General features: G+C 34.9%; 1 protein-coding gene, 2 long non-coding RNA genes and 1 pseudogene across 3 annotated transcripts; 1 reads left to right on the plus strand and 3 right to left on the minus strand.

The window, feature by feature from the left end:
- Positions 1-976: 976 nt before the first annotated feature.
- LOC130046645 (uncharacterized) lies at positions 977-4,033 on the minus strand. Its single transcript, XR_008799334.1, has 2 exons — positions 3,454-4,033; positions 977-1,370 (listed from the first exon to the last, which is right to left on the minus strand). It is a non-coding gene; the product is annotated as an uncharacterized LOC130046645 (long non-coding RNA).
- Positions 4,034-10,923: 6,890 nt separating this feature from the next.
- LOC130050948 (toll-like receptor 8) lies at positions 10,924-14,999 on the minus strand. The gene is made up of 2 exons (XM_056152004.1): positions 14,776-14,999; positions 10,924-13,732 (listed from the first exon to the last, which is right to left on the minus strand). Exons 1-2 carry the CDS (start codon positions 14,795-14,797, stop codon positions 11,310-11,312), a joined length of 2,445 nt encoding a protein of 814 aa, XP_056007979.1. The 5' UTR covers positions 14,798-14,999; the 3' UTR covers positions 10,924-11,309.
- Positions 15,000-19,804: 4,805 nt separating this feature from the next.
- Positions 19,805-20,564, minus strand: LOC130051106 (uncharacterized; annotated as a pseudogene).
- A 132-nt stretch (positions 20,565-20,696) lies between these two features.
- Positions 20,697-25,688, plus strand: LOC130050949 (uncharacterized). The gene is made up of 3 exons (XR_008799335.1): positions 20,697-20,910; positions 24,119-24,288; positions 24,564-25,688. It is a non-coding gene; the product is annotated as an uncharacterized LOC130050949 (long non-coding RNA).
- The last annotated feature ends 683 nt before the right edge of the window (positions 25,689-26,371 follow it).

Raw genomic sequence — 26,371 nt, forward strand, 5'->3', positions numbered from 1 at the left:
TTAATTTTGTTTACACTGGTAACAAAATTGTTTTTGACAAAATAGAGATTTTGTGGCACAAACTGTCGCAAATCAGATAAAGGATAGCAAGGGATATATATTTACTTGGGAAGATGTCAAAGTTTACCTTTTCCGAAACCCGGGAAAAGCGTTCACGCAGAGGAAACGATGGCGTCATTTGTGTAGAAAACCATGAGCAACCGAAATTGAGTGCGATTATTACATTCCGTGAAAGCTGAACCAACAAAGAAACATCATTGTTCTAGCCAGTTTCCTTATATTAACTTTTAGGAAAACCAAGAGGTTTGTACTGACTCTTAAAAATATAATATAGACTGTGCAAAATCTTGTAAATCTTAAGAATAGGTATACTTGTACCCTCATCCACATCTGAGCAGTGTATGTATTTTACAACGGTGTTCATGTGACATTAAATAGAGAATTTCAATTATGAACTGATGGTTCAGGCTCATAAAAATTACGAAGCAATTTCACAAGGGAGTGAGAGGGGGGGGGGGGGGGGGTATATATATCTGTCAATTAAATAAAATATGAGAACACCAGATAATATATCCCTACGGATCTATACTAGAATTTGCATGATCATTTATTCAAGCTCCATACCGATGGTTCATTCACTGCAAATTTTGAATTATATCAAAGCACATTGATCTTTTCTCCAACTTTTAATACCAATCAAGCACAGACAATATGCATCGCTTGGGGTACTCTTTAATAGTAAATTCGAACACAAGTGATGCATATTGCCTGTGCAATCAAGGTACTTTGCATGTACATGTACATCAGATATGTACATTTCCACTCAAACCACTTATATACAAGAATGGAACCAGCTGAACATGAGCCAGGTTATATATTATGTATTTGCTCTCCTACCCCTTTGATTCAGTACTGTGTAAGAAAATATACTATTGAGTATATAATATATTTTAAAAAGAATAACAAAGAACAACAATTTTCATTCATATTTCATTCAACATATATATACACAGGTTGATAACAATGGCTGATCTGCATATAATGACTGCTAGTTATTGGCTGGTATGCAGTGAAAGGGAGCTAAAAAGGAGTAAAAAGTTCATATCAGCCAGGTGAGAATTAATTTCTTTTTTGTGTGTTATACATATGTAATTCTTTTCTTTTGCTGCTTCAAATCTTGTGTATTTGAAAATTTTCAGTCTAATATTTTGGCAATGTTATAGGTAGTGTGGCTTAAATAAACCAGTGTTAAGGAATATCCAGTAATGGCATGACATCATGAGAGTTTGGCATACCGACATTCAGATGATTAATGATGAAACTGAAGACCTCAAGTGAAAGGCATGGAAAATGATCCTGTTCCCATATACCTGAAAAAGAGGAGGGATGCCACAATATTGATAATAGACTTTTGTCAATTTGAGAAGCAAAGATGTAAAAAAAAAAATAATAATAATGCTGAAATTATAATTCATGTATTTGTTAAAAATACTGTTCACTGTACATACATGTATATATTTTTTTAACTTATTTGGAAATACATGAAATAATTCATATTAAAACTGTGAATGTATGAGTTTTCATGATTTTATTTATATTTGTCAATTCACCTTTTTCAAACTTTTGATGCATATGACGGATTTCCTCTGCATTGCTATATCTATCAGGCCCAGCACAATCTCTATATTTAGCTATATAGTTTTATAAAGCTATTTCAAACAGCTTCATTAAGCTAGTTTCGATTAAATTTCTCAAGTGCAATGACACATAACAATATACATGTACTTTGAACTAACCACAACACTATTCTAGATATAGATCATATGTCATTTTAAGAATTTTCATGAAAAGAGAATTTCTTTTGTATTGATAACTGTCCACTACCTTGTGTGTGTCGAAGCTTTGATAAGTATATGATGACTTTACAATGTGGAATCTGTAACAACTAAATAATCCTAAACATTTGACAATTTTGAATCAAAATTCTTCCTAAGGTACAGAGTTTAAGAAGCTTTTTTTGTTTACAGTGTGTTGTTTCAAGTACAAGGATGAAATATTTTCACTTAGAAATTCAATTTTTATGCTTTAAAAATATATTTGATAGAAGATTTGAAATAGTTATATCAAGCAATTTCAATTAGCTTTAAAAAGCTATATAGCTTGATTAGCATATTTATATAGCTAAGTATACTAGAGATTGTGCTGAACCAGTCTATGAACACATAATTGAAATTATGTTGCTGAAAGGAATAATATTACCTTAATCATGATCAGATATATATTTTGTTCAGTGATATAAATATGAGCAGTAATCACAAATACCTACTGGATTGTGAAAAGTCAATAAAATGACTACAACAATAAATAGTCATGCTAAAAATTCTTCCAATTACATGAGTATATCATTGGAAGTCAAACTCCAAAGACTTAATTTGTAACACAAGTATTAGTTTAAATAATTATTTTCAAATTAGACAGCATATTGACTATACCCAAGTAGATAATTTTATCCTCACCCACATATGGCTATATCATTGCACTTAGAAACCCAGTCTAATTCAATCTAAACTAGCTTTAAATAATAAAGCCATTTCAGATACCTATAATATTATAGCTAATCTATTACTTTTCACTGTGTATTGTCATTATCTAAATTTTATATCAATAATTATCAGGTCCAGTCCAAAGACTCTTTCTACCTATGTAGCTACTTATAGCTACCTAGGTATTTAAACCTACTCCAGGTAGCTATTTTTTTTACCTACGTTTTCCTTTACTTGCATTTCGTGGCCAAACGCAGGAACGGCGCAACATGGCGTGTACCAAATTTCTTGATTCACTAATACTGACAATGAATACCACAAAAATATTGGACAAAAAATGATTACTTTCAAATTTGCATCAATAACTGCACCCACTTCCATTCTCTAGGAACTTAGGATCAAAGATACATGATAAGAAGTCTAGAATGTTTTACAAATCTTTATTAATTTTAAAGTTAACATTCATGCACTCTTACATTAAAAGTTTTTGAGTTGATTTTTCATGCAATTTCCTCTACATTTTCCACCCTCGTAAAGTATTTAAATTTACACTCCGAATTTTGTCATGCACATGCACAACATGATACATAAAACGACTGACCTGTTTAAAAGATGTGCCTTAATTATTATTTATTTATTTCTTTAAAAACATGTAAAAGTAGCTACTTTAAGTAGCTTTAAATACCTAGGTAGCTATTAATAGCTACGTAGGTAGAAATAGTCTTTGGAATGGACCTGGTTATATATGTTACATGTTTATGCCCATTTTGGCCCTGATTTGGTAACGTAAATTCTATTTCACATAGGCCCTAGACTGTACTGGACCCGAGTGGACCTAATGCCTGCTTTATGAAGCAGTGCACATTGTGTTTTGTATATATATAAAATGTCGTCATAATTTTCATTTTACCTGTTTGACAGGTTTCAGTGAGTCTAATACGTTCTTTTCCTTTACCCCTCCGGTTACTAGACAGATGGGCCTTGTATGAGTTACACGACATGCATCGTCTTCTGTTCTTGACGAAGTCTTTCGTTGTATTTCGTAGATCAATAGTAGCTTATCAAACGCTCATAAACAAATATGTAGCGCATACACCCCAAACTATTAAATGTGTATTTCAATTTCATGATGATCGACAAAATTAAGCCTAGGCCTAATACACGAAGTGTCGACTGTTGGTAAACAACGATAAACCGGAAGTAACCCTGTGGAACATTTTTGACGCGGCGTGACTAAACACAGAATAAACACTGTGTTCCGGAGTAACTCGAAACACGGCTATTGTTCAATAATTGGTTTGCGGTTTGGACTGGGAAATAAATTTGATCCAGAGTACCTCTGATGACTAAAATTGATGACTTTGATTCGCGGTGCTTCTAGAATAGCAAATACCAACGGGGAGTTTCTTAACGTATTATACAAAAAGTCTATTTGTTCAATACATTTCATGAATAGGGAGGATTTCATCGTACTTATGTTTACAATACGCGTGCCCTTGAAACTAACAGTTTCTACACAGACTTTTTTTTTTCTAGATACTTTACATCATTTTCATACATCGTCATGGCTTCTCCAGAGAGCGGGAATGTGAGAGGTAAGTTTACAAACTTTAATTTCTTAAACTGCAATCTCATCAGCGATTAGAATGTGTATCGAATGCCACAAAACGTTTTAACTCGCAGGCATTTAAAGTTAAAAAACGGCCAAAACAAATCTTCGTTGAAATGTACATATTCTATATTGAGTTCAGTAAGATTTTCAAAGGATTTATTTCTTATATGGAAATCGACATGATAATCAATTTCAAGCTTTTTAAGTTGTTTTAAAGTTTGATTGATTTATTGATTGTATCTTGTTTAACGTCTCGCTCGAGAATTTTTCACTCATAAGGAGACATCACCTAGACCGGTGAAGGGCTTTAAATTTAGGGCTATGCCTGGCGCTTACGGCCATTGAGCAGTGAGTGTTCTTTAGCGTGCCACACCTACTGTGACACGGGTCATTCGTTTTTAAGGTCATCACCGAGTACCCGTGACATTCACACCTGATGCCAAACGTTTGGCGATGGAACTGTCACTACCTGTTTTGACGACTTAGGTATTACGTGGCCGGGATTCGAACCCCGGCCTTCCGCATGCGGGGCGATCGCTCTAAGTTCTCGGCCATCGCGTTTGAAATTTTGACAAAAAATGCAGAGTTGCTGTAGTAACGCTCATTGATAAGTTCCTCAGTGATGAACGACGTCCTATTTCGTCGTCAGGAAATCCTCTATCAAGAAAGGGATTGTCATTAATTCTGAGGTCCTGAAGAGAATTCACATCGTGAAGTGATCCCTTTTCTATGGATCCTCTACGAAGTTGGTTTGAGCTTAGATCTAGCATGTATAAATTAGGCAGATGTTGAAATACGTTCTTCTTGATGTAATTTATCCTGTTCCGATTAAGATAAATGGCTTTCAGATTATGCATTCCGTTAAAGTCGCCAACCTTCAAATTCAGCATATCGTTGTGAGAAAGATCAATTGCTGTGATATTTGAAACATTGATGCCTCTTGGTACAGATTTCAATTGCTGATATTGACAATTGTTCACGTCACCAGTCGAACCGCATATGTCCGATGATCTAGTGATTATGCACTTTGCATGCCCATCATACAAAAGTAGAATTGGAATAAGACCTGTCGTCAAAGGAAATAGTCAAAACAAACAGCCATGCATATCAATTTCCTTCTGTGAAGGAGAATGTAAAATTATACAACATACAGGGATAGGGAAGCATTGAAAATTTGATTGTGTAAATGGGTTATGAAAGTTCAAGATATTCAAATTTCGTTGAGATCGTAGTCCCAAGTCACGTTCGCATTTTTTCATTCAATTGGGACATTTTATGGACACAGAATAAACACATGATATATATTCTTTACCCTTCATTATCATTACAAATCTAAAGTTGATATAAATCCGATGAAATACAAAAAAGATGGTTGGGCTAACACGAAACCTTGAACACACCAGAGGTGGGATCAGGTGCCTAGTTTAAGCATCCCCTGACGACCCGTCAGAGTGCGTTATCTTCGGCTTTGATGTACACGGACATGGGAACGATGACTGTCGAACATAATTGGCATGTTCTGAGACCGAGGTCGTACAAAGTTAAATTTTAAATTATTACATCGTGTCAGGAATGAGTAAGTATTTAAGTGCAAGAAAGTAGTTGAATTAAAGAAAATGTGTCGATGAAATAAAATTCATTAATGAATTTGCTATAGATTTTGCATATTCAATTGTTTAAAAATCTGACAGGTGCGCAGTGCCTCTCTTTCGCATATTTCTGAACCGGTAACCTCTGAGGTGAATTCACATTAGACATTACGAGCAGGAATTACTTAAAGTATGACAATGATTCATGAATCGACAGTTTTTGCTGATTTCACGGGTTTATTGCTTCAGATTCACTCTGATTCTATGAAATTATACGTATTCAATTCCAATTATGTTGTCATATGTTTTATTCTATTTTTCAATTCATGTACCATCAGATACAGCTTATATTGCTCTAAAAGAATGCTAGATGAAACACTATCATTAGAAACTTACCGCATATTTTCCAGAAACCCATTCTAGACAGTCTAAAGAATGTGTCTTAATTTGTCGAAATACTTCACAAACGTAAAATGTCCAGTGCCTTGTTCTATTGCTACATTCTGTCTTTGTACAACCTGGTCAGAGCTTAAATTACTTCCTGTACCCAATGCGACAGTATAAGTTACTCATACATACGGTCTTTGTACAACCTGGTCAGAGCTTAAATTACTTCCTGTACCGAATGCGACAGTATAAGTTACTCATACAAACTCGTTGGATCTCGGTGACGTTTACCAACCTCTCTTAAAGCCGACAATGGAGAAATAGTTTACGGTAAAGATTAACTTGACCTTGATTTAAACGAAAAATCCTCCTTTATCTAAGTGCTGAAAAACCCCAATCTAAGTGATTTTAAAACTTCCGTTTACTCCAGAGATGTAATTACGGTCAGTGATCCATTGATGCATTGAATTAGATTAACCCTTGTTCTACTGCACCGGTCAAGTTGACCGGTGGCGCGTAAAAACAGGACTACGCGAAAGGAGTGCCTCTAAATCTTTGAAACTATGGCCATAAGATATATGATCTATATATAATATTTTTGAAAGTTTTCTCTATTTTTTAGCTATGTACAAATCAATAAAATGAACAAAGCCATTAACTTTAAAAAAAAAAAGCATTTAAAGCGAAAGATGGCTTCGTCTAAATATGACACAACGCTTTGTCGCAATGCCATTTTCCCCCACGATATGATTTTTTCCCCCATCAATGCAATATTTTTTTCTTCACATTTTTGAAAAGCATGTATTCTCTACTTTCAGTACATATAAAAATGAGTTTTGATGCCTGATAAAGTTTATGTTTAAACCGATCGGTATTTTACCTATATTCATATATGAAAATAGGGAAAGGTAAATACAGCCTGTGAATGTAGAGGACATTTCCTTTTTGATGGGCCCTTATTCGTGTTATCAATCTCGGTAGTTTTTCTACTACAAAAAAAAAAATAAATTTGGGACATGCCTCGCGGTTTTCTTTAAAATTAGCGCCAACATTTCTCACTAAAGAAGTAAACAATAATAATAGAAAACGGAGCAAATAGAATATGTTTCCGACACTATGTGTTCGGGAACAAAATAATCATGTTAGCTTGGAAACAACAACATGTCAATTTTTGTACGTATATACCTTTACGAAAAAGAGCATAAGCAAACATTCTTTAAAATACATACATATTTTCAGATAAAACTTTCCATTTTCATTAAATCTATGAAATGAATTAGAAAATATTCAGTTTTAGAATAGAAAAAATGAATCAAACTATGCACATGTAAAACTTATACGGTACCGATTTTGATGCACCAGATGCGCATTTCAACAAATAATGTCTCTTCAGTGATGCTCAACCGAAATGTATGAAATCCAAAATAACAATGAAGTTTTAGAGCTATTATAGGGAAAAACAGTGTGCCAAAAAAGTGGAGTCAAATTCATCTAAGGATAAGAGCTATGCGTGAGGGAGATAATCCTTAATTTTAAAATGAATTTCTAAATTTTATAACAGCAATTAAATATGCATCCGTATTTTCAAGCTAGTAACGAAGTACTTAGCTAATGGGCTGTAGAGACCCTCGGGGACTAACTGTCCACCAGCATAGGCCTCGAACCAGGGGTCATAATGTAGAACTTATACGGTACTAAATTTGATGCACCAGATGCACATTTCAACAAATAATGTCTCTTCAGTGATGCTCAACCGAATGTATGAATATAAGACGTTGAAAAGTTGGTTTAAATCTTCCAACAAACGCTTAAAACACTGCCACACTTAAGGTAGCTCCATCCTCACGTGACTTATCAATATTAATGGTTAAAAGTGGAGAAACTTTATTAATTTCCACTCAATATAGTTTAATTTAATTAATAACCAAAGAAAATGTATATGTTACCACCTTTTTAAAGATGTCAGACATACAAAAACAGAAGTATACATCAACATCAGAAAATCACACATTTTCGTTAAACAGAATAATAAAATTAGATATAAACTTGTTGAAATGACAAAATTTAGGTATCAACAGTTTTAAAAAACTGCTAATTAATAAATATGTATAGATTAATTGTGGATATTAGGGAAACCAATGTATAATAGACATCCATTAGAGGAAATTCCAGCATAGGAGTTATTGCCCTTGTCAACATTTTTAAAATCATAAATAATTGATTATCTATGGAAAATATAAACTTTTTCAGTATTATTAGTTTACCAGATATTTTATTATATCCAGTGAATAACATTCCCCAGAAAGATATATTTCTATCATGTGCAAAGTTGTTTGCAAAAACCTATGACATCACATGAGGATCGATCGACCTTAAAGGTCAAGTGCGGTGGAGATATATTTGAAAATAAAGCTGACAGTTCATTAAAAATCATATTGAAAATTTCACAGCTGAAATTCAATTTCGTCAAAAACTGCAAGTATTCATTCGAAATAGCTATTCAAATATTGTTATTTATAGAAAGAATGGCGAAATCATCGCTCTTCCCTATTACGTCATTGGAAAACAGTGTATGTTTTTACCCATACTACGTCACTATATCACCGTTTTGATTTCTGTGACAAATGGCCAGTTTTAGAGAAATCGTGGATTTAGAAGGTTATAATTCCAGACATAGACTTGGGTTTAAACCTTGTTTTAGGATCTTTTATATATGTTCGAGGCTTGACCTGTATCTATGCCACCAGATAGTGATAAGATTAACGTTTTGTCATCGAAGTCAGAAGGAAATTAAAATGTCTCAACTAGAAGTTATTCTTTGGGCCAATCCATAGAGAAATGATTATGTTCTATCAAAAGATAACCTATATATTAAAGAAAATATAAACAGATATTGAAATTAAAGACCCAACTTTAAGTTAACGCCCCCAAATTTTACCTGTGTCGCGATCAATGATAAGCCGCTGGTCAATCAAACTTTTAACAATAGAGCTGAGGTTGATTGACGTTTGCAGATACCGTGGTCTACAGCTACCCGAGAAAGATGTTTTGATAACAATCATGGCTAATGATTACCGGCAGTCTTCAGATCTCGAGGAAAGCCCCAGTATACCTGAATTTTGATAGCATTGACTCGCACCTAGAATATTTTAATTTCTAACGTCCCCTATACAATGCAATTTATCATCGTATTTTCTCTCTCCATCTTTATACATGTATTATAGATTAAACAATCAGAAATCAAACAATAATAATAAAAAAAAAAACCAAACCAAACAAACATAAGTTATTGGAATATTTTCTATTAATGATTTATTGTGGCTTTATATTTATAAAAACATGAACAATTCTTTATTGGCGCAGCACATCAACATGTATAATGGTTATATTGCCCATGAGTAAAACTGTTACAGTAGTTTTAAAAATGCTTCTGTTTGAGATACCACATGGATTATAAATTACACAATCAGAAATCAAACAACAGTAAAAAAAGCATAAATAAGTTATTGAGATATTTCTATTTATAATTTATCACGGCTTTATAGAGAGAGAGAGAGAGAGAGAGAGAGAGAGAGAGAGAGAGAGAGAGAGAGAGAGAGAGAGAGAGAGTTATTGAGCTATTTATAATTTATCACGGTTTTATGTTTATAAAGAGGGAGAGAGAGATGTAGCAATAATATAGATGAAATAATATGGCATGGCAATAGTGTTGCATACGTAGGACAATAATTACTCATTCAGTCAATGATTGAGAGTAAGGGAGAGAGAGAGAAAGGGGGGGGGGGTAGACTAGCTATGTGTCAGCTTCTGTTTGGGATACCATCGTTACACAAACACTACGTCCACAGAAACCCTAAAGAGAGAGAGAGAGGAGGGGGTGTAGACTTCGTGTCATCTTCTGTTTGGGATGCCATCGTTACACAAACACTACGTCCACAGAAACCCTAGAGAGAGAGAGAGAGAGAGAGAGAGAGAGAGAGAGAGAGAGAGAGAGAGAGAGAGAGAGAGACAGAGACAGAGAGAGACAGAGAGAGAGAGACGAAGGGGGATACTTCGTGTCAGCTTCTGCTTGGGATACCACCATTACGCAAACACTACAGCTACAGAAACCCTACAGACGGCCCATATGGAGGGGTATCTTGACCATTCTTCATTTGGTTGTACATGTACACAGATCTACTTGGATTTATTCATTCTCTCGAAACATGGATATTTTACCTACTACACCCACGACACCGCGAACTCCCGGGACACCAGGAAGTGCCTGGAAACGTCGGGTAATATTATATTTCGGAAATTATCTATATACGATATATAACAATTTAATTCGAAGTTTTAAAAAGCAAATGTTTAGAAATGGGCTAAACCTGTCATTTGCAATACATAAATATGACCAAGTTTGAAGGTTTACGGGAAATAGAAATGTGGTATGCATGTAGGTAGAAATTTTAATTATTTTTTTTTTTGCACAAATCAAGACACTAAGCATAATTTGTAATAACCTGAGAAATTTCCTGTGTATATCATAAAAATATACACAACAACCGATCTCTTAGCCAGAAAAATTCCAGGTAAATAACATTGACCATGGATAAGCTCCGCCCACATTCAGTCATCCGTGAAGCAACCGTACGGTGGTTTTTTTTGGTCTTTAAGTAGAAATAAAAATGTACAACAGGCGCGAAAACCGACACCTAATATACAATACTTGGCCATGAATGAGTTACCATTTCATTTTGGCACTATCTATTGAATTCCTAAATGCGTTTTTTTTTGTAAAAACAAAGCAATTTGTAAGTCATTATTTATGCATATTAGTATCATAAAATACAGAATTGTCATTTTTGTTGGAATCACAAGACGTTACAATAGACATACTCTATTTATCAAGATTCTTTCATGCAATGTCAATAACTGCATCGCTGGGAATATGACTATACACACAATTTGTAAAGATATAAAACGCAAAAACATTGAATAATACAAACTAAAAATAAAAATTGTCGTGCAGCTTTCATACATGTATTTTTTAATGCAATCAATATTTTGTTTCTCGTATTTGTCCTGAAACGTATTGCGTTAAAATGAGTGTATTCTATATCCACAAATAAAACGGGTTCTTGTATGATAAGTACAGTACACCACAAAGAACACGGAAGTATGTGTTATTCCATTTGATTAATCCTTAATAATAGTGAATAACCGTTTGAAAATTTTTGCTTGTTTCTCTTCGGTTCCATTTTCATTAAACACCAATGGTGTGATTTTCCACCAAATAAACAAGATGTCTTTTGGAAGGTCTTCAATTTGGATTCCATCCTTAATGATCAGAACAAGTTTCGCCTTAGTGTGAATTGCATGTATTTTTGCGATCTGAATTTCATAGGATCCCCATTCAGATTTGATAAAACCCCGTGTTATTACGAATATCACATATTTGCTCATGCTAACAAATTTAACTACTTCTTCTGCATAGGGACTACCTGGGTTAAAATCTTTATCTTGCAGTGTGATTCGAAGATTTTGTCCAGTTAATGCTGGGTAAAGTTTTGAGCACACCCAAAGAAAATCACTGGATGAATACGAAATATATGCGTCATACACAGGTATGTCGGATGTAGTGATTATCGAAAAGCTTTTCCTCCAAAATAATCGGATTCTCAACATTCCATAACGCAGGAAGATTCTGTAGCGGTATAAAATTGTAAATGTTACAAGAAACAGAAATGTGAACGACAGAGCAGAAAAAGATATTTGCATCCACAGCCTTGAAATGCATCGTAGTTCTAGGGAACGCATATCATTAATGACAGAAAACAACGATTTGGTTGGTTCCTCAATACAGTAGGTCTCGTTCAAATGGAGAAATAGTTCTCGATGATCAGACATCCAGCGCAACGAATCAATAGCATTACAGAAACAATCAAAGGGGTTACCTCTAACATCTATCTGAACGCTTTTTAAATGATTTAAGGTAATGATAGAATCGGTCGAAAAGGATGATATTTTATTGAATTTCAGTAGAAGAATTCGTAATGATGTAACAACACGAAGAGCATTTGGAACTGTAGTGAATAGATTGCCATTTAGTAATAACGTTTCCAAAGAGAATGACTGACTTTGAAAAAGGTTCGGATGTAAATCTTTTAAGGCGTTCTTTGAGAAATCGATCACTTTCAGTCTGGTAAGGCCATTAAGAAACTCAGCCTTCACATCTCGTGTTAGACCGGAATCAAGATTTACATCACTCAGGTAGAGTTCCGACAAAGAACGCAAATCTTTCAGAAATGCTACATTTAAATCTTTACATTGTACACCAGAGAGATCAAAAAACCACAGTCGAGGTAATACAAGTTTCAAGTTGTCCATCCTACAAAGGGGAAAACTTGTATGTCCTAAATTGAGGCATTTCAGGTTAATTCCGTACACTTGAATTTTTAACTTCCTTGTGCCGGGATCAATGTGCGTATTGGAGAAGTCTAAATCTTCCAATGAAGTAGATAGTGTGAGATTGAATGGAATTTGCTGTATCGTTAGTTTGCTGTTTTCACTGGGAGATGAATATGAACCACAGTAACTCTGGTGACTGAAATTTATAACTTTGACTCTCACTGCTTCTAAAATTGCACCTACAAAATTGGAATTTTTAAGCGTATTGAATGACAAGTCTATATGTTCAATGCATTTCATAAATATGGAGGATTTCATTGTAGGTATGTTAATACTATTTGTGTTCTTCAAACTAACAGTTTTAACACAGACGTTTCTCAGGTACTTCACATCATTTTCATTCATACCAATCATGTCTCCATAGTATGGGAATGAACGAGAAAAGTTTACATAGTTCAATTTCTTAAACTGGAATCGCATCAGGGACTTCAGTGCGTATCGCATGCCACACAACGTTTGAAGGCGCAGGCCTTTTAAGTTAGGAAATGCCCAAAACAAATCTTCGTCGATATTTTTGCATGAACAAGAGTAACTAAAGATGAAATGTACATATTCTATATTGATTTCAACGAGATTTTCGAAGGATTTATTATTTAACTGAAAATCGACATAAGAATCAATTTCCAACTTTTTAAGATTTTTTAATGTTCGAAATTTTGAAGAAAAATACAAGGTATCTGTAGTAACGCTTATTGATAAGTTCCTCAGTGATGGAAGCTGTTCTATTTCTTCGTCAAGAAATCCTCCACTTTGAAATGGGTTACGATTAATTCTGAGTTCCTGAAGAGAATTCAAATCTTGAAACGTTCCCTTTTCTATGGATCCTTTGCGAAGTTGGTTTGAGCTTAGATCTAGGATGCACAAATTAGGCAGATGTTGAAATACGTTCTTTTTGATGTGATTTATCCTGTTCCGATTAAGATATATGGCTTTCAGATTATGCATTCCGTTGAAGTCGCCATCCTTCAGATTCAGTATATCGTTGTGAGAAAGATCAATGGCTGTGATATTTGAAACAATGTCTCTTGGTACAGATTTCAATTGCTGATATTGACAATTGTACACGTCACCAGTCAAACCGCATATGTCCGATGATCTAGTGATGATGCACTTTGCATGCCCATCATACAAAAGCAGAATTGGAATAAGACCTGTCGTCAAAGGAAACAGTCAAAACAAATAGCCATGCATATCAATTTCCTTCTGTGAAGGAGAATGTAAAATTATACAACATACAGGGATAAGGAAGCATTGAAAATTTGATTGTGTAAATGGGTTGTGAAAATTCAAGATATTTAAATTTCGTTGAGATCGTAGTCCCAAGTCACGTTCGCATTTTTTCATCCCACTGGCACATTTTATGGACACAGAATAAACACATGATATATTTTGTTTATCCGTCATTATCATTACAAATCTAAAGTTGATATAAATCCGATGTAATCTTGATCTTCAAAGTAATACAATGTGTAACTGACGGTATTTTTCAACGATACAATTATGAAGCAATGGACACCTATCGGTATAATTTATGAAAGGTGAAGCTAACAGTTATCAATTTCATTACTCCTATAAGTAATACAAAAAAGATGGTTGGGCTAACACGAAACTCTGGACACACCAGAGGTGGGATCAGGTGCCTAGTTTAAGCATCCCCTGTCGACCGGTCACAGTGCGTTATCTTCGGCTTTGATGTACACGGACATGGGAACGATGACTGTTGAACATAATTGGCATGTTCTGAGACCGAGGTCGTACGAAGTTAACATTTGAATTATTACATCGTGTCATGAATGACTAAGTATTTAAGTGGAAGAAAGTAATTGAATTTAGTAAAATGTGTCAATCAAATAAAATTCATAAATGAATTTGCTATAGATTTTGCGTATTAAATTCTTTACAAATCTGACACGTCTGCAGCGCCTCTCTTTCGCATTTTTCTGAACCAGTAACCTCCGAGGTGAATTTACATTGGACATTACGAGCAGGAATTACTTAAAATATGACAATGATTCATGAATCGACAGTTTTTGCTGATTTCACGGGTTTATTGCTTCAGATTCACTCTGATTCTATGAAATTATACGTATTCAATTCCAATTATTTTATTCTATTTTTCAATTCATGTACCATCAGATACAGCTTATATTGCTCTAAAAGAATGCTAGATGAAACACTATCATTAGAAACTTACCGCATATTTTCCAGAAACCCATTCTAGACAGTTTAAAGAATGTGTCTTAATTTGTCGAAATACTTCACAAACGTAAAATGTCCAGCGCCTTGTTCTATTGCTACATACCGTCTTTGGACAACCTGGTCAGAGCTTAAATTACTTCCTGTACCGAATGCGACAGTATAAGTTACTCATACAAACTTGTTGGATCTCGGTTACGTTTACCAACCTCTCTTAAAGCCGACGATGGAGAAATAGTTTACAGTAAAGATTAACTTGACCTGGATTTAAACGAAAAATCCCCCTTTAAAACCCCCAAATCTAAGTGATTTTAAAACTTCCCTTCACTCCAGAGATTTAATTACTGTCAATGAGCCAGTGATGCATTGGATTAGATTAACACCTTCTCTACTCCGGTGGTGCATAAAAACAGGACTACGCGGAAAAAGTGAATCTAAATCTTTGAAAATATGGCCATAAGATATATGATCTATATATCATATTTTTGAAACTTTTCTCCATTTTTAAACTATGCAAAAATCAATAAAGTGAAGAAAGCCATTAACTTTAAAAAAGCACCTAAAGTGAAAAATGGTTTCGTCTAAATATGACGCAATGCTTTGTCGTAAGGTCATCCCACCTCGATATAATTTTTTTTTTATTTTCCCTATCAAAGGAACATTTTTCTTTTACATTCTTGAAAAGCATATATTCTCTGCTTTCAGTACATATAAAAATCATTTTTAATGCCTGGTGAAGTTCGAAGAAAATAGCAATTTTTTTGGACATGTATGTTTTCTTACGATTTTATTTCTCAATGTTTTACCTATATTCATATATGGAAATAGGGAAAAGTAAATAGAGCCTGTAAAAGTATAGGACATTTCTTTTTTGATGGACCGTTGTTCGTGCAACAATTCTCGGTAGTTTTTCTAAAATAAATTTGGGACATGCCTCGCGGTTTTCTTTAAAATTAGTGACAAAAGTCGTAGCTGAAAACGAACCACGGTACAACATTTACACCACCTACTTGTAACTTCATAAAACTCCTAATGAGAATGTGACATCGGTAGAGTAAATTGAAAAATAAATAAATAACATACTTCAAATTCAGACGTAAACGTTATGTAATATTTGTTCGGAATAGTAAGTAATAATTTTTTTCTGCCAAACAAAGAAAACAAAATAGATAAGTCCGCATTATGTACTTTTTTCTGTGATCCGCATCGCGGCCTCGGGGATTTCTGAATTGTGCACGGGTAACACAAATAAAAGAAATAAATATTTATTCGGTATACACATACATACATAAATACCAAGGATAACCCATGAAAGCTCGAAGGCTTATTTCCAATGTCAAATGAAGGAGATGCATGGATGTTTGCGCTAGGGGGTGATACACGTGTTTCCGTTTCAGCGAAAACAACACGGCGCGGCGAAGGCTTGTGTGTTACATCTTCAAAAATACCTGATGTCAAATGAAGGAGATGCCCTGGATATCATGTTGCAGGATGACCCAAACGATCATGCATTCAGTATAAACATGTAAGTTGACGTAGCCACATAGGCGGATTAGAAAAAAGAGTTTGCTGTTTTGTTATGTTATGAACAATCCACGATTAATTAACCGCGATTTGATGCCATGATTTGTCGTTTCATGAAAGAAAACATTTACATTTTATGATATCTAAACCAAGTGTATAACACCCAATTGTTTATCAAGAGCTGAATATATCTGACATAAATTAATCTGTCATGGCTCGACATCAATCAGTCTGATTTCCCTACTTTTTCTTCTCTCTCCTTACCTGACGCGCGAGTGTAAGAAGGGTTGGATTTAGTGCACAATGAGAAGGGGGTGGGTGGTTTTAATCTGAATGGGCATTCATGGCCGCTGGTGTAGAGGTTATTTTCCAAGAATTTTCTATGTTTATAAAAAAGCCTTTATGCCTTCTATATGGTAAATCTAGAAGTTAAAACATGTTTATCGCAGCTAGTTATTTTTCATCTTAACAAACAAGTAATTATTGTAGTTGTAAAATTGTCATTTATTAATGACAAGAAAATATCAAGATAAACAATTAGGGAGATCCTACTTTCTTATCAAATTGTACGTAGACTTGGTTTAAGATCTCCCAAAGTTACATGATAAGATATAGTGTGATAATTATAATCACTATGATGAAAAATAAGGTGACAACAAACAATAGGCCAACAAAATCCAATAAACATTGGATTGACCGCCACCCAAGGGAAACAACATATAAACGTGCCAGAGGAAAGAAAATCCTCTCTAATATAAGAACATCTTGAGAAAATAATACATAACACAATAGAATACTTATACAATTACAAATAGCCCGCAAAACCCCTGACTCTACGACCTGGATTACATCAGGGTAACCTATTTAGCACATACAGGAGTACATGTATACTAGCAGCACAGGTGTAGGAGAAAGTAGCAGCATAATCTGGCCTACTCATCGCTAATAACTTACATAGACTAAGAGTCATAGAGTGATGGCAGACATAATCTGACCCATCTAATGTTGAGTGATCTAACGACACCTACAGGAGAATATTACAAACATATTCTGACTCATTAGATTGAAATAGTAAAAGAACTCGTCCTTATATATCTTTTTACAGCATCGGACTTCCATCGACCCATTTGCTGTATCGCATTTTCAGAAAAACCTAACCTAGCTGCAAGTGTTGCTGCTCCGATTCGAAAACTGACCTCTGTACAATTTTGGATTCAAACCCATGAATGAAATGGCTGCCTCTAATTGTTTTGATCAATCAATTACTATTTGCTAATTGTTTTGATCAATCAATTACTATTTGCTTAGAGGTCCAGCATGACAAGGTATTCTGTCCAGTTTTTTGCTTTTGTTTTGAAACAAATGAATGTGAAACTGGAACCCCTTTAATAAACTGAAAAAGGGGACCACTTGAATGTTTGAATTTACGCACACAGTGAAAGAGAGCAAAACCTGAACATAATTCCTTGTCAGGCTGGACCTCTAAGCAAATAGTGATTGATTGTTCAGCTTGCATAGTTTTTGCATGACTTAGAATTAAGTTTACACTTCTTAATTTCTCTTCTTTTGCTTTGAAATGGACGTCTGACCTTTGTATTACTTGAACTATAGCCTGTTTTGACTTGGTAACTAATTCCCCTAGTCTGAAAAATCCAAAAAGGCAGTGAGAAACAATGCTTTCAATAACACACGGTGAAGAAAATTGGAGCATGTATAATGTATGGCATTGATGAGTTTCATAAGAATTTCCCCTGTCATTGGGAGTCGCGAGTCTACCCCATGACATGATTTTTGACAGCCTTTTAACAATTTTTGTACTAGAAAATTCTGGGATGGGTCTGGCAAGTTTAACATGCTTGCCGAATAATTGTTTCATATAGGTGAGCCAAAAAGTTACAAATTGTAGAGTTTTGTAATGGGAGAGTAAGCTTTGATGCTGACCAATGACGCAACTTATCCCATGTATGTAGATATGCCTTTTTTGTAGCAGAGTTCAGAGAGGCTTGTATTAAGTCGCATGCCATCAGTGTCAAATGTGCAAAAGCTGGCATGGAACGTGTGTTGGTTGTTTGGCCAAGTATGGAGCTTCCCTGAAAGCTTCCTGAAATTTTAAACGAGAGAGCCTGTCACCCAGTACATTAGATTTTCCTGAAACATGTTTAGCTCTGAAATGAATATTGTATTGCATCGACACCAGCACAAGCCGTCGTAACAATGTCATAAGATTATGTTCTTTTGCTGACTGCTTATTGATAACATCCACTACCGCCATATTGTCAGATAGAAATAGAATTGTCTTGTTCCGAAGTTCCTGACACCATATTTCTAAAGCAATTACAATTGGGAAACGTTCTTTGATACATATCTGATATTGCACAAGAGCATCTGACCACTTATTTGCAAACCATTTAGAACCTAGCACTGCTGCATAACCTTGTGACCCTGATGCATCAGTTTGCAAATTTAAATGATCCGAAGACATTCATTCCATATCTAAGAAAACTGACTTGTCATTAAAGTGTTGAATGAAATCTGACCAGGTAGGTAAGTCAGCACTAGCTTCCATATCTAACTTAATATACCTTGTAGAATCATCTAAACCACAGGTGAGATTGATTAAACGCCGAAAAAAAGCTCTGCCTGGTACTACAACCCCACATGCAAAATTTAAGAGATCTATGACTGATTGTTATTCTTTTAATGAGATCTTTTGCTTTTTTTCCAGTTGATTAAGCATTTTGTTAACCTTAACAACTTTTTCACAGGGAAGTCTACATTCCATCGTTTCAGTATCTACCCCAATCCCAAAGATAGTTAACTTCGTTGTAGGGGGTTGTGTTTTTTTGCATCTTTATCGGGATACCCACTTGTTTGCATAGAAATAAAAAAACTTGTTAGATCATCTCTACATTGTGACGAGTTCGGTAGGCCTATAAAGAAAAAATCATCCAGGATATGAAAGATACCTGCTGCCTTGAAAACGTTTTCCTCTGTAACTCAAAGGTAAGTGCTTCAAAAATTTGACAACTGCTACTTGCTCCCATTGGTAAACGCATATCATAATAAAATGAATCTTTTCAACGAAAACCTAAAAGGTGATAGTCTAGTGGATAAATTGGAACTATTCTAAAGGCATCTGCAATGTCAGATTTTGCCATTAAACTATATTGACCAAATTTCTGAACCAAATAGACAAAATTGTCAATTGAATCACAGTGAACCGCCGAAAATTACTTTGGAATGTTGGCATCAACAGACTGATTTTTAGGGAAAGAAAGCTCGTGGATAATTCTAAAGTTTCCTGAAGTACTTTTTGGCACTAATCCTAAAGGTGACACAGTGAAATGTTCTAAAGAGGTTCATCACATGGCCCAGCTATTCTACCTTTTTAAATTCCAGTTTGAACATAATAGGCAATGATACTGGGGTTGATTTGTTGATTTGTGATTTTTTGATATATGAGACATATGTGGGTCACGAGCAGCAACACAGCCCAACTGGAAACTCTTTTTAAACCCTTGCACTAAGTAATCTGAAAGAGATCTATCATATTGGACCAGAAAGTAATTTAGCTTGTCTGGGATAACTGGTGTTGGGAGCAGAAATTCCCCCTGAGGCTGTTGATGCTCTTGATTTGATATTTGAGGATTGATTTTTCTTATTTCCTCTACAACTGGTTCTTGAATGGTTTTCATGACATGTTTGTGAATAAGGGCATAGGTCATTTTGACACTATTCTCCATTATTAAAGGCATAACAGAAACACATTTGCGCTCTGCTTGACCCTTTCCGAAAAGGCTGTTGGGCTGGACGGGATACATATGCACCAGTGACAGCTTTTATTCTGAGTTCCTCGATCGGCTTTTGCCATGGCACATTTACTGTTTCTTTCAATTGTCGAAAATTTTCATCGTAAATTCTCCAAACCCCCTCCCCTAACATTTTGTGAATTTCCCTGATAAAGAAACAATACTTTAACAAATGCAGTGCTTGGTTTGGAGCTTTTTCAAGATATATTGCTATGAAAATCAAAAGAGCGTCTGTCGACTGATTAATAGTCAGTGATATTTTGGGTTTTGCTGACCTCTGCTGCTGAATTGTCACAGACCCAGCAGTAATATTCAACGCGACAGGATCCTCACGCTGCTGCAGCAACACACGTAAATCTATGTACTGGTTTTCCCAGATTTTCTGTTTTGTGCGTTGTGCTACCACTGTACCAAGAGGAATACCATCAGACAGAGAGATAGGATGCGAAACCATGGGTTTTACTGGCTCACCTGTATTAAATATTTGGTTAATTAAAGTAGAGATGATATGGCTAATGTCAGGACTATTCGACTGATCCACAATGCCAGAGGGCTGAGCTACAGTTGACTCTGTTGATTCCTCCGTTTCTACATGGTTTTGATTCTTGCTGCCATTTTGCTGTTTCAAAATCTCTGCAGCTAATTTCTCGTAATCGATGTTTAGTGGTTGCTTGACTGCTTTCGCCGACTTGGTTATCAATTTTCGTTCTTTTTGATTTTTTTGCAGACTCGTTTGCGGCTGGCCGCTTCCGCGGCATGGTTACAACTGAGGAAAATGCAACTATTATTATAGTTACAATGTATGTATGAATTCATAATTATAAGGATAATAACCCCTGCTACAATTACATGATATTTCCCAACCTAAAGCTTTTGACAAATTTAGTTGCTCTTAAAAATAATAGCGTAAATTATATCTATAACAGTAACATGAATTACTTATATATCATGTACTGGTACATAATAATTGATTTATTGTATCTTGATTAACGTCTTGCACGAGATTTTTCACTCATATGGAGACGTCACCAAGACCGGTGAAGGGCTTCAAATTTAGGTCTAAGCTCGGCACTTACAGCCATTGAGCAGTGAGGGTTCTTTAGCGTGCCACACCTACTGTGACACAGGTCATCCGTTTTTAAGGTCATCTCCAAGGACCCGTGACATTCACACCTGATGCCGAGCGTTTGGCGATGGAACTGTCACTACCTATTTTAACGACTAAGGTCTGTCGCGGACGGGATTCGAACCCGGCCTTCCGCATGCGGGGCGAACGCTCTAACCTCTCGGCCACTGCGGCGGTTCTGGTACATAATGAACTAACATTTTAGAATCGATGCCTGTAATTACTGAAACACTTCGTATTGGCAGTCCACAAAGTAACCAATTACTTAGAAACAGTAACCCCGATTACTAAAAGAACATATACTGGTACCTAGTGAACTCGTGTCTTAGAAACAGTAACATGAATGTAGAATGTAGAGATTATATACTGTCAGATCACATAGTAAACCATTTTTTATTTAATCAGTAACAGGAATAACTTGAGATATAGTACTGAGACATAGTGAACTAATCTTAGAAACAGTAGTAGGAATTACTTATAGATCATGTACCGATACATAGTATACTAACCTATTGGAAACGGTACTTACTTATATCAAGTATTGTCAGGCCACATAGTAAATCAATTTCTTAGAAACAGTTACAAGAAATACTTAGAGATCATGTACTGGCAACTAGCGGACTAGCATGTTAGAAACAGTAACACGAATTACTTAGAGATCATGCACTGGCAGTTCACATAGCAAACAAATATCTTTAAAAAAGCAACATGAATTACTTAGAGATCATGTACTGAGGCATCGTGAACCAACAACTTAGAAACAGTAACATAAATTACTTAGAGATCATGTACTGAGACATCGTGAACTAACAACTTAGAAACAGTAACATGAATTACTTAGAGATCATGTACTGACAGTTCACATAGCAAACAAATATCTTTAAAAAAGCAGCATGAATTACTTAGAGATCGTGCACCTGTACATTATGAACGAACATCTTGGACAAATAACATCAATTACTTGTTTGTATTGTCATTGACCCATGACATTAACATTATTTATATCACAACCTAAATGTTCTTAAAAACTATAAACTTGTTTTGCAATTTGTAAACTTAAGAGCTAGATGCGATGCAAGACGATGTCATACTTCAACATAATCTAATTAATTCATTTATATACTGGCCTCAGTCGCCTGTAAGTGTTGATCACCGCATATTTAATGCTGCTCAGGTTTTTGACCATAGGTATTGGCTCATTGTTAAACGATTTTGTAGACAGATGTACTCCATCGGGCCCAATGTACTGGGGGTTATCTAAAAAAACACCTATATTTCCAAGGTGTCACATTTGGTTAGGATGCAAACGCAGAGTCCAGGATCAGGTTTATTTCAACAACCGCGTCATTGCATCCAGGCGCTGATTTCTTGAGGTCACGACGAATAAGTTGACCTACAATCATGTGTTTAACTCCCGTACCATGAATCAGAAAGTTCGTAAGAGAAATGATGTCTCTTACAACCTTTGCAGGTGAATGTAGTAACACATCGTTGCCCCGATTTGCAAAAAAAAAAAAAAAAACAAAAAAAAAAAAAACAAAAAAAAACCCCACAAATGCCTGGGGCTCGGGAAAATGTGCACAGTAATTTAGATGTCGCTAAGCCTCTCACTGTTAATCCTCCTTGACCACGAATCGTTGCAGAGAATAGACTTTGGTCTAAACAAATTTACATAACCCGAATTAACTTTTAAAAATGTGTCAAGTCTTCTGATGTATGAATGTCCAATCACCGCTACCACAGTTAGATCTGCCATAATTAGTTTAAAAACGCTGGATGCCACCCTTCACAGTACCCATTTTCCGATGAAGAAAAAAGAAGAAGAATCAAAACAGAAAGATATCAGCACTTACATGTTGAAGTGTTATCTGAATCCGCTACTTTTCTTATGATTCGCTTAAAACAAGTGACTCGTCTAACGATAATAATAATATACTGATAACGTCATACAGTGATTTATTACGTCAAGAGATAATCTAACGCCACACATGTACTAGTGCATTGTTACGTCACAAAGCCAGCAAAATAATGTACCGTTGCATTGTTACATATAAATGCATAAATCATATTATCTACAATAATATCACTTTCTTTCTATGAAAATAAAGCACAATCTGCTAGGAAAACACATATTACATTATTGTAAATCGTAATGATAGAATTTATTACCATAATTTAGGTTATTTTCCTCATATTGTAACAGAAATAAAAACGAAATGTATTGGCCAAATAGGGGGGTAACATCAATCAAAGTCTGGTTATGACAGGCTAGTAATGAAAAAATCATATAAATTTCTATTTTATCTAAATGCATGTATTTTATATACACTTAGTAGCTTATGACCATAAATTACATGTGATCCATACATGCTGGTGCAGGTTTGCTACGAGCTACGATATGCCCCCTCCTTGCCTAGATTTTCTCTAAAACCGACTAATTCCACACCCCATCAAAGTACCATGTAAGATGATTTAAATACTGTGTACAATGAAGAACCAATTCATTCTACTTTAAATCTGGGGCCATTCACTTTACCTCAGAGTTACAGTATTTTCGCTGTAGGTTTTAACCTGAATTTCTTCAGTATTTAGCCCCATGTACATGTATGTGCTAGACATAATGCTGACACCTACATGATGCATATCTTTTTGGTCATTACGCACTCCGCTACACTCGCAATGTATAATGAAATATTCCATTCATTTCTAATAGATGTATGTGATCCCTTACCAAATGTCACTTCAAATATAGGACATATCTATCTTTAAATAGATTTGACCAGTACGTTTGTGCAAAACTGTCCTGTGCAACCATAAAAGTTATATTTTGCTTTAAAACAAACCAATAATTCTTAATTATAATTTTTTCATCTTTAAAAAAGGTATCGAAATAGCAATATTTAGTGGGAAGTTCCCAGGTATCTTCCACTAGTGACAGTCTACTGGTAAATCCAGACATGCATTGGTAGGATGCTGATGTGGAGGACACGGGAACACCTTATCCAAGAAATGTGGATTTCATTCGGAGCGACAACCGGACATTCAATTTGAGGTTGAATATAGGGTTAAATCCGTATACATTTGGTTAACATTCAAATAAATCCAGATTAAACATTCACAAATTATGGAATCTTGGCGTTATGGTACACTGGTATGCGTGTACCATTTTATTGTTTATCGTTGCATTACTAGGTATCACATGCATACAAAAAGAGACAAAATACGGAAAATCATTCTGTTTCAAATTATAAGGTATGACAAGTAATCTAAATGCTGACAAATAAGGTATGGTGGCCAATACTGATTTTATTTGCAATTTCCTTTCAGATATGGGACCCAATTATTCAGAGTTCTGCAGCTTTTATGAAGCTGTTTTTGACAGAAGATTTGGTTTTCTCCATCTCTGTTGTCACCAACCATTATGCTGAGATGGCCATATCTAAGGGAAAGGGTTGTCATAAGCTTTCCAAGGAAGTTCACAGCCTCTCACCGAAGAGGAACTGTACAGGGATTGCTAGTTTTGAAGTACCGATATTGTGACAGTGATTGCCAGCTAAAATGAATAACAAAATGCATTATTATAAGATTACCTTTACCAAAATTAATCTGGCTGTGCATCTAACACTTTTTTGAAATGTGCACTACCATTACCTCTTATAAAATTTCATAAGTAATTAAACGCATATTTTTTTTTATAGAAAACATTTACAGAGCCAATTGAGCATTCAAAAGCTCTGGCAATACATTATTACTTGGGGCTAAATATAAGAAATACTTCCCCCCAGATTTTTGGGCATTATCTTATATATGTCTGCTGTGAAGTTCCAGTCGATAGACAGATATTGGTCAACACATGCCCCTATCGGAACAACCCAGTATCAAGAATTATGTCTAGAAATAGGGTTTCAGAGGTTGAATATAAACAGAAATTTTTTGTTAAATATGATGCAAGTGCATTTACATTTCGTGATTGAGAGTAAGTACTGGAACATTCGCATACATTGAACTTTAAGAGGAAAACAGGTAGAACTTTTTGATAACATTTGATATGTTGTTGTTGCTTAGCAACCAAATATATTTGAATATGAAAAATTAAATCTTATTAGATTAACAGTAAAGATTTTTGTTTTAATGTTGCAATATTTATTCTATTTAGTGGAACATAATGGTAAAACGTCATTTTATTAGAAAATGATGGATATGTATATAAAGTACGAAGTTTCCATTTTATGACCTTAATTCTGTTCCTCATATTTTTGTTAAAAACCTTTTAAAATGATGAAGATCTATTGTAATATTATATTTTTAAAATGTACTAATCATCATGCAATGTAATTATGTTTAAATTGTGTCGAATAGATGCAGAGAGGTAAATTATGGTCAAAATTGTACCATGCGTGTTGTTACTTAGTAATCAAAATATTTGTTTATCGATAAAATTGATTAATTTGATTGTGATGCTTTTGTAGTATTTTAAAAGGCACATGAGCTCATACATCTAAGATTTTCTAGTTTGACTCTAATCTAGTGAGAGGGGTTGTAATTAATCTCGGCTGAGATTTAGCTTGGCTGAATATTTAGACTGACGCCTTCAACGAATCTCGGAGCAGTCCTTCATAATTCATGTCTGGAAATTTACTCTCAGGCTCTAGAGTTTTAGCAATTAATATGCACTTAAGTGACACTGCTGTTCGCTTCAAATAAGTGATATGACTGTTCAACTAACTCTCTATCACTATTAATATTGCATTACTTACCGTTTAAGTATGTAAATTCCATAAAACAAACTATCACTAAGTTTTCTATTCAAATGATGACTTCCATGGTGCAATATTTATCTCCCAAAATTGAAGAGTTCCAATAGTTTGTTTTTTAAATTAGCGAAAGACAAGCCGGTATGTGGCGATACAATGTATCAGTAACTAGATAATACAGACTATAGGAACTCTTCAGTTTCAGGAAAAAAATATTGTGTCATGGAAGTTATCGTTTGAACGGAAAATTTGGTGATTATTTTCATTTTGGGATTTTCATACCTAAACGGTAAGCAATGCAAAATTAATAGTGATAGAGAGTTAGTTGAACAGTCAAATCACTTATTTGAAGCGAACAGTAGTGTCACCTAAGCGCATATT

The sequence above is a fragment of the Ostrea edulis genome, chromosome 10 (genome assembly GCF_947568905.1).
Source record: "Ostrea edulis chromosome 10, xbOstEdul1.1, whole genome shotgun sequence".
NCBI lineage: Eukaryota > Metazoa > Mollusca > Bivalvia > Ostreida > Ostreidae > Ostrea > Ostrea edulis.

Excerpts from the sequence above, each read along its gene's own strand:
- LOC130050948 (XM_056152004.1), bottom strand. The coding sequence starts at position 14,797 with ATGGGTTTCTGGAAAATATGCG. Across the intron at positions 13,733-14,775 it reads GGGTTTCTGGAAAATATGCG|GTCTTATTCCAATTCTGCTT; the intron begins GTAAGTTTCTAA and ends CTTTGACGACAG.